Consider the following 11,249-nt stretch of genomic DNA (forward strand, 5'->3'; position numbering starts at 1 on the left):
CCTCCTTATCAGGATTTAGGAAATGAATCTCCTGTGTTAACTGGAACAGGACAGCAAAGAAAGTCACATGTTGGTTCATCTAAAAACATATCCACAAAAAAAAAAGAAAAGTTTTATTTTCGATTAGATCCAACCATTAAACTGTATCTTCTTTCTTTGTCCATAAGTGAAAAATGAAATAGGCATTTAATGTTTTTGGAATTTAGTTTTTCTCACTTCTCTTCTAACCGAGCAACACTTTTGCTGCTGCAGTGGTTCTGCTTTGCCTACAGGTTTGTTCTGGCTGGGTGTAGTGAAAGAATATCAATACTGGAAGCGACAGAAAAACCTCTGGAACGGCACTCCATTAATCTGTGAAGAGGCAGAGGAGGAAGAGTGTGTGCTAGTGTATTGTCAACTGTCAGCAGGAGATGGTACAGCAGCTCTATTGAGATGTTTTAGTGGACGTTTCCTTGATTTAACAACAGACAGTTTGATTTAACAAAATGTTTAGATTGTTATATGTTTGAATATTGCCTTTATGATTTAACCTTCAACATTTACAGTGTTAGAGACGAAGTTCATTACCTGACTGAGGCCTGCCATTTTACTTCTTGTTTTTAAGATTCACTCTCGTTATTATTCACAGCAGAAAGATTTTTTTTAAAATGCAGTGAACATGTTTTAATTAATTAAAGGAAAGTCAGAGTATTTGCTTAGATACTGTTCAACAAGGATCCAATTAAAGTAGGAGCTGCTTGTAGCAATTTCATTTTTTCCATCATCCGTGTGCGTGAACTACAGAGATGTAATGATCCTGCCTGTCAGCACAAATGCAAACTGCTGGGAATGCTACTAGGGGGCAAAATAATTCTGATGTTTGCATGGGTTTGCATATGTTTGGGAACTAATTTGCTGTCGGATGCAAAGGTATGATGGAAAGTGCTTCTGTGCTGCTTTTTATGAGTTTGTGTAATCAGCAAGTTGCCTTGTACATTTTTTTATGAGCAGTTTGTATTAATTAAATGAGCATTTGGTTAAATTAAACAGTTAATATTTCTAGTGTTTTTACTGAACCTGATACTCAGATTACTTACTGACTAAAGTACGTTGGCTCTTATTAAAAGAGGTAGCAATATGTTCCCTTTTTTGGTTCACCACATGGCTTTTCCTGTTTCTGTTACGTCACAAATCAAAACAATTGACAAATAGTTCCGATAATTGCAAGTTGTTTTACCATGTTTGGGAGGTTTTTGGACACCTTCAATATATTATTTAATTCTAATTTTTGTTTACACATAGCATACATGCTACAAGATTCTTTGAGAAAATTATTTAGTTTCATTCAGAAAATCGTCTACAGTTATGTAATATTTTGCTTTTTTATTGAGAAACCACAGGACTTTGTCTGACATGTACATGCATATTTAAACTCCACATCTTATCTTCATTAGAGAAAGTTAAATATTGTATTTTCCCCTTTTTTTCATTCTTACTCTGCTAACTTTATGACTTCCCCCAAGTGTAATGAGGCTGGTTGCTTTCCAGTATCAGCAGTATTTATTTATAGGCCTGGAAAGGCTATTTGTATCTGGAGGAAGTTTTGCACCAGGCCTATTTTTTACTTGCTGCAGTTTGGCAGCCATAATGGTCCTAAGTTAGACATATGTATTACTCATTCGGGCTAAATCTGAAATCTAACTTAAGGATCAAACAATTCTGTTTTTTTAAGTGTGCCCCTTTAGTGTATACTGTAGTCTTTCATAAATTAGAATACTCTCAAAAAGTCAGACAGTTTGAATCTACAAGTATATCTGTTTGTGATGGTGGTAAATCATGTTATAACAAAACTTATAAAAAAAAGAAGAAACAAAAACTGACAAAAGAGTGTTCTATGATTCTTTTTTTTGTCTATTTGTTCATTTTTTACTTCAAAGACTGCAAGAAAGCTCTTATCATTTTAAACTTTTTTCAAAATATCAAATTACTTTCCCTTCTTTATTTCAATTGCTACTTTTTGTAGCATTTCCGTTTCAGGTCTAACTGTATCTTGTTTTTTCTTTTTCCTCTCACAAAGAAGTTCAAAAGTAATTTGTGTCCAAGCTCCTTTTCTTGTGGATCCTTCTTGATAAAATATGTCTAGATTTTGGTTTAGTATTATGGCTACACATTCTGGCTTTTACAACACTTGGCAGGGAGTTGTGTTGCTTCTCTTCATTGTAACCAAAAAGGGCATAGCACTAATAGTTTCCAAAAAGGCTTTGACATTTGAATTAATTACATCACCCTACAGTTCACTTAAATGCCTCAGTTCCTCCTGAATGTGATCTCACTGACAGTAAAACTGCATTACTGGATTCTTTCCAAACATGGCAGTTTTTTAACAGTATTTTTAATGGTTTTCATTGTCATTCCTTTGCCCCTGACAACACTCTGTGATTTCTTTCAAAGACTCATTTTATGACTTTGATTTAGATTGTACTTTTTTACTTGCATTTGTAACATTTAAATAGACATAATTTTCCATTTTCCGTCAATAAACTCTTTTAGGAAGCTAATGTCCCCTCAAAGACAACTGGACAACTCATCCTCTAGTGCCAAAGATACAATAATAAAACAAAGAACATGTACAGTACAAGACCAAACCACTTAAATATGCAGTTAGGCCCTCTTGTGCAAGTTTTATAGCAGAAAAACAGCAGCGATGTAATCTGCCACTTATCAGGAATAAGGTAGTTGAGATATATGGCTTTATACTTTGGTTTGTCACTCTCCTACAGATAATGTGAATAAATTGCAAACAAATCAGAATAAAACAATTTTAAAAACTAAACGCTTTCTACTTTTCTCAGTCTGATAATACGCCTCTGTGAAGTTTGGAACAACTGATAACTGTATCCAGGAAGGATTTTCTCTGTTTCTTAGACTCTATGAAAGAAGTATTTGTTCTTATGAACTTTGGATCCTCTCGCAGGAATTCTTTTCACTATAATACATTTATTCTTAGATTTTCTGTGAAGTGCAAGAAAACAATAGAATCACTATCCCGTAAACAATGGCAAACACAGTAAAAAGCGTGCCGTGTTAGAAACTGTTCGCATGTCTTCAGTTAGATTATTTACACATCAGTGATGGAAAAAATGAAGCAAAAGGAGCCTCGTTTGCCTGTTGATTCAGGAAGGGAATGGTTTGACCTTTTGTTAAGTCGAACATTTTTAGAAACTGAGCAATCCAGTTCTCAATGAGAGTTTTTAAAAGCCAGAACTTTCTTCAAATTCTATGACTTGGGATGAATGATAATCGTTTTCTTTTTGTCTGTCAAAATCAACATTTTGGCCTATAAGCCTCATCAATATTGTTCAGATTTGATAGCCTCAATGACCTGAGCATGTTGGCTGTTTTGTAGCCTGTCAGTTCATCTGTCCATTTGCACCATAAAGATGGACCTTCTTGATTCATGTTTCTTTCACTATTTCTACACTACCACTGGAATCTTACCTGAAGTGCCAACAGCCCCTTCTGTTATGACAAGTATTGACTGTCTACTAAAAATGAAGGAATACTTTCAGGGGGAGCACTTGCAGCTAGTGACCACCCGAAGTGGAGAAAGAATCATGTCAAGTCAAGAACAGGGATAGAAGTCAAGCATTGGACCAGATAGTCAAACCCACAAAAAAAAATAAAATAAATAAAAAAAACATGCCTCCCTTAGTTTATTAATCTTTGATTTGGATTTCATTCAACCCCTCAATTTTCTTTATTTTAGTTTAGTCTTTGAATTCTATCTTTTAATAAATTATGAAAATAATAGGTTGTGTAACACTTTGGCTTGCTTTTTCCTCCCTACCATAATTTGTCCTTTTATTTTAGCAAATTGCTGTAAGTGTACCACTTGACTGTTTTACAGCCAGAGTGCACTGCCAGTAATTTAACAGTAAGCTCTTCTATCTCAAATTAAAAGATATGGCTCTCATTAAAGTAAGACTAGGGAATAACCGCCAGGAGCTTGTGTGACTGCATAAGACTGGGGACAGTCAGTAAAACACGGAGCTGGCTTTATTAGTCTGTAAACCTTTAATAATATGATGAAGCATTAAAAAAATAATTGGTAAAAATAGCTTTGTCTATAGGTTTGTCTCTCAACATTACATTGTTTTTTCTATAAACCCACCATAGGGTTTAATTTTTTCATAAACTCACTAAGATAGTTGTTGGCATGACATCCCAGTTGTTTTTTAAGAATTTGTCGTGTTCGTTGAAGTGTTGAAAATGTGAGGAATGGCTTTCTTTGAGGATGAAAGACTAGAGTACTAACAAAAGGAACTGCTCAGACTGACATTTGACTGTTTTATTTATCAAATTAACTGTGACACTAGTCCTATCATGCAATTGTTTTTTGTTTGTTTTTTTTGGGTGGGGTTAATTAATCATGACCTGTAATTATTTTAATCTATTCTATTTTAATCTAACCTAATAATTGTTATAAAAAGCCTATTTTTTAGATATTTTAATTAAATGTAAAAAAATGTGGTGCAGTAAAAGATCAAACTACAACTCAGAAGTTGTAGTTTATGAAGTTTATGAAGTTTTCCTAATATAACAGACTTCCAATCTTTATGTTTACCCCAACAAGTGGTATTTTTTTTTCAATCTCAAACAATTAAAAAAAAACCCCACAAGAACAAAAAATCTGGTCCAGATTGCTCTAATACCAATACATTTCTGAGCAATCCAGAAGTTTTGACCACAAACTTCTTATTAATGCCACACTAAATGCTGAGATACCTTAATCCACAGTCTACCATCTGATGCGATTAGCCCTCTACGTACCCCGTTTATTCATATAATGAACATCTCATCAGGCTTTATAACATAATATGCTGTGGTTTTGTGGACTTGTTTAAGTTAGTTCTGTTAAGAACTACAAAGTCACACATTGACGACATTACAGCATCGTGCAGTTACTGCACGTGCCGCATGACATGCACTGAAAGCAATTCAAGTCGTGTTTTCAGCTGAGTTCAAATAAAACTACAAGCAAGTAAACAGTTGGACCTTTGTTTTTTTTAATATTTCAGAAAACAACAATAGTTATAGATTAAAAATAAGATAAACGTAATAAAATACATAAAAAATGTCACACGCTAATTTGTCGGTAGTTAATCGCAATTGACGAGATAATTTGACTCCCCTATGTGATACATTTGAAAATATTTTGAATTGGATGTGTCTATCCATCCATCCATCCATCATTCCTTTTGAGGTTACTGGATTCATTTGCCATTAACTATTGGCGGGGTACATCCTTAACAGGTCACAGGGCCTACCAACTGCACACACTCACATTCACGCCTAGGAACTATTTAGAATCATAAATTAACCAGTAAATCATGTTTGTGGGGAAAAACATACAAACTCAACACAAAAAAGTCCCATGGCCTTCTCGCTGTGAGGCGAGAGAACTAACCACTACACTCCACTGTGCAGCCCCCTCCTTGGTGTTGTCCTTGCTTAATTTGGTAGAATTTGGATGTTTTGGAGTGCTGTTTAATTTGGAAACTTCCAACAATCTGTCCATTGGGGAGTAACGGAGAATTATAGAGTGGTCTAATGTTTTGATTTTGTGTCTAACAGCTCACTTAGAAAGAAGTTTTTTTTCTTATATCAGTATTTTTGTTTTATAACAGTAACATTTTTATGACGTCTTGACTAATATTTATTAGCTTTACAAGGAGACTGCTGGTATGTATTAACCAGGTTTTGATGAGGCAAAAGAATATATGGGGAAAGAATTTGGTTTAATTTTTAACCCCCTTTATCCACACCCTTAATCATGATTCTAACCACGATACAGCAGCTTATTAGTAGTAGAATATTGCTGTTTGCTGACTCTACTTTAAGTTTTTCAAACAATAATATGTTGAATAGGACAGGGATGGTATGGATATAGTTTAATACAAATTTGCATAGTTGTGTCCAAACTAAAGAAAACATTCTTGACAACTAATGTAGTTTTATAACCTACATGTGAGGCCCACAATTGTGAGTACTGGGAAATGCATGGCTGCATCTGTCATTATAAGAGCAAACATCTGCTGTTTGTTTAACTCTTCTGCATACTCTCTCTTTCATTCTTGGTTTCAGAGTTTCAAGGTCTGCGGTGTTGTTGTTTGTCCTTGTGTCTGTTTGTACTATAGAGGATGGGAAGCACTTTCAGCTGTGGCAGGGTCTGAGAAAGGAGCCATTGTTTGAGGATTTCTTGAGCTTTTCACTGCGCGTAAAGGGCTTGAAGTTAAAAGCCAGCGTTGATCAAAGGGCACAGATATTGTATGCGTGTCAGTTTTTTTTTCTTTCCCGTTTATTTTATAGTGCACACGTTTGTCTGGGGTTCCTTTCTATGCTGCTAGTCTGCTCAGAAAATAATTGTTTGCTAAGCCATTGTAGTTTTTCCCCCTGGAGTTTCATTTTGTCAAACGTTTGTCTTGCCACCTATTTGACCTACTTTTCTTTCACAAATCCTCAGTACAACATAGTTCTTCTATGTACAAAACACAAATGTGGGTTAGAGCGTGATTTAGGATAGAGAATGTTGTGAGCTCATGTTTTCAGAGTAAAGATGATTACAATTTTACCGGTAATAATCATTTTACATGTCTGTTTTTGTTTTTTTGTGGATTTTTTCTGATATAATCTCCTTTGTTTGTTTGATCCCAATTTTTTTTACTTGACCAGAATATGTCTATATAAAATACTTAGCTCAGTCATGTTTAACTATCACTGTTTATTTATTGTAGCATTTTCTATTCAATTTTTATGATTTTTTTTTTTTTTTTTTCTTCTATCACCTTAATGAAAATGTTTTGCCAGGACCGGATTCTGACATTTCATTCTTGTTTGTAACCTGTTTTTTTCCATCCTGATCTGAGTTTTCTGACATTGTTTAGAAACCTATGGATTTGCATTACATTTGCCTTGGAAAATTTATTTAACTTGCAGGGACAACATTTGTTTTTTCACTTGCCTTTAATTTATTTTTTGTTGTTTGTTTTATCAGATTCACCAATTTTCTTTTGCACATTTTTCTACATATTTATATAATATTTAGTTTTACACTTTTAAAAAAACAGCAAAACAACAATAACCAAAAATTTTAGTTAAGAGCAACAATCTTAAAGCAACTAATATGTTTAATATGTGAAATTCAGTCATTTATTTATATTTTAGCGTGTAGTTTGTGACCTAATATTTACATATTTTACACAGTGACTTCCTGATCTCTTACCTTGCCACCAGCCTCAGCCCTGGACAAACAGGAAACGCTGTTATCAGAACGCTCCTTGTGTGTCCTAATGAGTGCCCATCTGAAAACGGAGTGAACACACACTTAAACTCCAGTAAACACTTTTTCATGTGGGACCAACAAAGGAGAGAGTGACATCCTGTAGGACATGCAGAAGATCAGAAGAAGAGGAAACAGACTGACAGACGGAGGGGAAGTCAATTTTTGGATTTTAGAGTGATGACTATCTTCATGATCGAAATGTTAGAATCGTGAATCAATAAGTCATTTTTAAGCAAAATGTTCAGTAATTTACTAATAAAGTCTGATCTTTAACTCAGAGCATGCTCATTGAGTCAGTTTTGAAATAAAATATTTAAGAAACATGTATATTGGCTTTTTGTTTAAGCCTAAAATGATTTTCTAGTCCCTTTGTCTGTACTCTTTGGATGAGAAACCTTTTATGTCGTCAGTTTTCTAGTGTGAAAGTCTGATTGTGTTGTTTCCCTGCCAGCACATGATTCTTTCATGAGTCTGTGTGTTGGCACTACTTTATAAGTGGCTAAAACTGGGGCAGGGCATTCCACTCCACTGAAACCTGTCCAGTAAAATATAGCCTGGTGCTACCAGTGACACACTGCTGTGTCCTGACTGCCCTTTACGCTGTGGTAAGCCTATAGATAAAAAGAGTGAAACATTTCCTTGATGCAAAACAAGCTTAGATCATTAACAAATGTACTACTGCCCATTTTTTTGTGTGTAAGCTACTACATTTTCTGAAGTCATGCATTAGAGGCAACTCTTGTCAGTCACAAGGCTACACATAAGGACAATGTTTCTGATAAAATTAAAATAATAAAAAAAAAGAAATCATGCCAACAGTGCACAGTGGTGTGCAGCATCCAAGCTCATCAATACATGTTAAAGTCTGTTTGGGTACAGAACAATTTAAGGAAATCCCGCCAAGTAAACTGAAGTACAACCTGACGTACACTTCATTAAAAAATGTGCCACGTAACTGTTCTTAATATCGACCACTTAATCAATCTTTCATTTTTCTGGGTGGGTTTGTTTTGCTCTGGTTTTCCTGATGGCAAAGGCCTTCAATTACAGCATCTGGGTTGGCCCTTCCTGTCATCCACAAGGCACGATTAGAAATGTGCCGGCCTCTGCTGAGAAAATCCTCTGTGCTTCACTTAAGACGTGTTGAACAGTGTAAATGAAACGCCTTTGATGTTCCTTCTAAGTTTAGTTTGTTAACTTTAGCCGCGGAACGGAACAAATGCAGGAGATGCGCAGGCTTTCATACCTCGTGATGTGCTGAAGTTTCTGTATTTTGGAGAATGAAGTGCCCCGTAGCCTCATTGAACAACACATGACTGCTACGAGTCATGAGACTTTCATTACCAGCAGACAGTGAGGGAAATCCAGCCTAGTTCAGTGAAAATAAGAAATCCAGGCCTCCACACCGCAGGAGACTCCATCTCTTGCTGTGTCCTCTTTCGCTGTACAACAGTCATATTGAGAAAAGCTTGGACGTCTTGCAGCTCCTTTGTTAAAAAAGCTTCTCTGCTCTTTTGCCCACAGTACACTTCTTTAAGTCTAATATTGCTCCTTTGAAGACTCAGAAATGCTGTAATCCACTGATGGATTTCAAAATGAAGTTGTCCATATAAGGATCTGTTGTGATCTGTGGCAAAACAGTATGTTTTATGTTTATTTTGAAAAGTCAAAAGTGCAAACGGACTCTCATTCATTAAAAACTGAAGTTAAAGGTCCCTGGTTTGGCCCATTTCTAACATTTAGTATTTGTTATAAACATGATTAGGAGAAGCAGTTGTGTTAACTGTTACAAATACATTTTAAAGAGTTTCAGATACATAAAACAAACCTTATTTATTTATTTACCTTTTTTTTTATTTTTGCAGATTTTTTTTTTCATTTTAAGTTCTCAGCTCTCCCTATAGATTTCAGGCTGCAGCATTCAGAGTTCCTCTCAGGTGATGTAGTGTTTTTTATATAGATCAGGAATTTATTTATTTATTTATTTATACTGTCTTTGCAGAATGCATAGTGCAGTTTGCTCTTGGATGTTTTCCACATTGGCTGTTTACACCTCGTGGTGCTTCGTTGGCTTATAGCTGGTCCTAAAAATAGAGTATATTTTAGCACTGCATGCATTTATGGATTCACACACTTCACCTCCCCTGCCATGTGCAGGTCAGGACTATCAGATCAAGTCTAACACTTCACTGCAAATGAAAATGTGCAGGTGTTTGCAAGCCGAGGCGACTGATGAATTTGAGAATGTAGGCTTAGGATTCATGTCTCTCCTTAATGATCTGCTCATTTGACAACACTTGGTATGGAAATGATGTGTTTGTTGCAACTATCTACTTCTAATACTGCTGTGAATTTTAAAGTGTCAATGGATTCATGTCAAGCTAGTCTTGAATAAAATAACACTTTAGACTATCCATTAGCTGATTTTTTTTAGTTTAGCAGGTTTTCATTAATAGTATATTAAGTCGGTTGTGAGAACATTCCCTCTGCATTCTCTTTGCCTGCACATGTCTATGCTTATACATGTTTCCAGATCACAAGGCTTAAAAGTATTTCCCCTCACAATCATTATATTTTTCTTCCTTCTCAAGTGTTTTATTCTAAAGACAATTTTAATATTTATTCTTTTGTATTTTTATTAGTTTAAATAGAATAAATCTGTTTTTCCTTCCTTGAGAGAAATGCATTTAAATGTGCAACAGATGTTTAATTAATTAAAAAAAAAAAAGAGTATCCCATATTCAAAATTTAACACCACTTGCATATGTAGACATTTGTAACTCCTAAATTTTTGATGAGAATACTTTTTCATCTATATTTTTCTCCTCGTCTCTCAAATGTCTTCATAAATGTTTCACTTGTTTTCTTCTTTTTTTTCAGACCAACGAGTGGAACAAAAATGACGAGCGGCTCCTTGCTGCAGTGGAGCATGGCGAGGTGGAGAAGGTCGCGTCTCTCCTCGCTAAGAAAGGTTCCAATGCTGTGAAACTGGACAATGAAGGCAAATCAGCGTAAGCTTTCATTGTGTTGTCTACAAAAGAATCCATGAAAGTGTCTTTTGTACAGATTCAGGACATGGCTTCTTCTATTTTGTCTATCCATCACCTATTTGTTAATTGATTAATAATTGAAACACAAATATGTCAAATTAAAATGGTAATTATATAGTGTATAATTAATATTTATTTCCTATCAAACAAATTAAAGCAAATCTTTGAGTTTGTGAATGACATTAGTTAAAAATAATGCTACTTAAGCTTGCAAATAAAATGTTGAATTTAGCTTAAAAACAAACAAAAAAAGCTTTTATTGTCATTTTATGGATAATTGTACAGATTCTTGATAATTAAGAATTGCAGTATTGATTGACTAGAAGGGCTGCACGGTGGCGGAAGTGGTTAGCGCTCTCGCCTCACAGCGAGAAGGCCCCGGTTCGAATCCCGGCTGGGACCTTTCTGTGTGGAGTTTGCATGTTCTCCCCGTGCATGCGTGGGTTTTCACCGGGGACTCCGGCTTCCTCCCACCGTCCAAAAACATGCTTCATAGGTTAATTGGTGACTCTAAATTGCCCCTAGGTGTGTGAATGTGAGAGTGAATGGGTGTGTGATTGAGGCCCTGCGACAGACTGGCGACCTGTCCAGGGTGTACCCCGCCTTCGCCCTTCAGTTGGCGGGATAGGCTCCGGCACCCCCGCGACCCCGAAAGGGATGAAGCGGTCAAGAAAATGGATGGATGGATGGATTGACTAGTTTAGGTGACTGATGGGTTTAAAATTTCAATTACTGATTACCAGTGTAAACATTGTGATAAAACAGAGAAATGTAATTTTTACAAGAGTAAAAAAACAATTTTATGAAGAAGCACTTGAATAAAAATTGCACTTCTAATTCATTTTTCTCTCTTTTCTCAGCCTTCATGTAGCAGCTGC

At 35.5% G+C, this 11,249-nt stretch overlaps 1 protein-coding gene across 1 annotated transcript in view; it reads left to right on the plus strand.

The window, feature by feature from the left end:
* The window catches only part of rai14 (retinoic acid induced 14), a gene marked incomplete in the record, with an annotated part of 30,339 nt that overhangs the window by 6,418 nt on the left and 12,672 nt on the right, over positions 1-11,249 (plus strand). Inside the window, 2 exon segments of the mRNA XM_036214467.1 lie at positions 10,202-10,332; positions 11,232-11,249. Coding sequence (XP_036070360.1) covers positions 10,202-10,332; positions 11,232-11,249 — 149 coding nt within the window.

The sequence above is a fragment of the Oryzias melastigma genome, linkage group LG12, assembly GCF_002922805.2.
Source record: "Oryzias melastigma strain HK-1 linkage group LG12, ASM292280v2, whole genome shotgun sequence".
In the NCBI taxonomy this organism is placed as follows: Eukaryota; Metazoa; Chordata; class Actinopteri; order Beloniformes; family Adrianichthyidae; genus Oryzias; species Oryzias melastigma.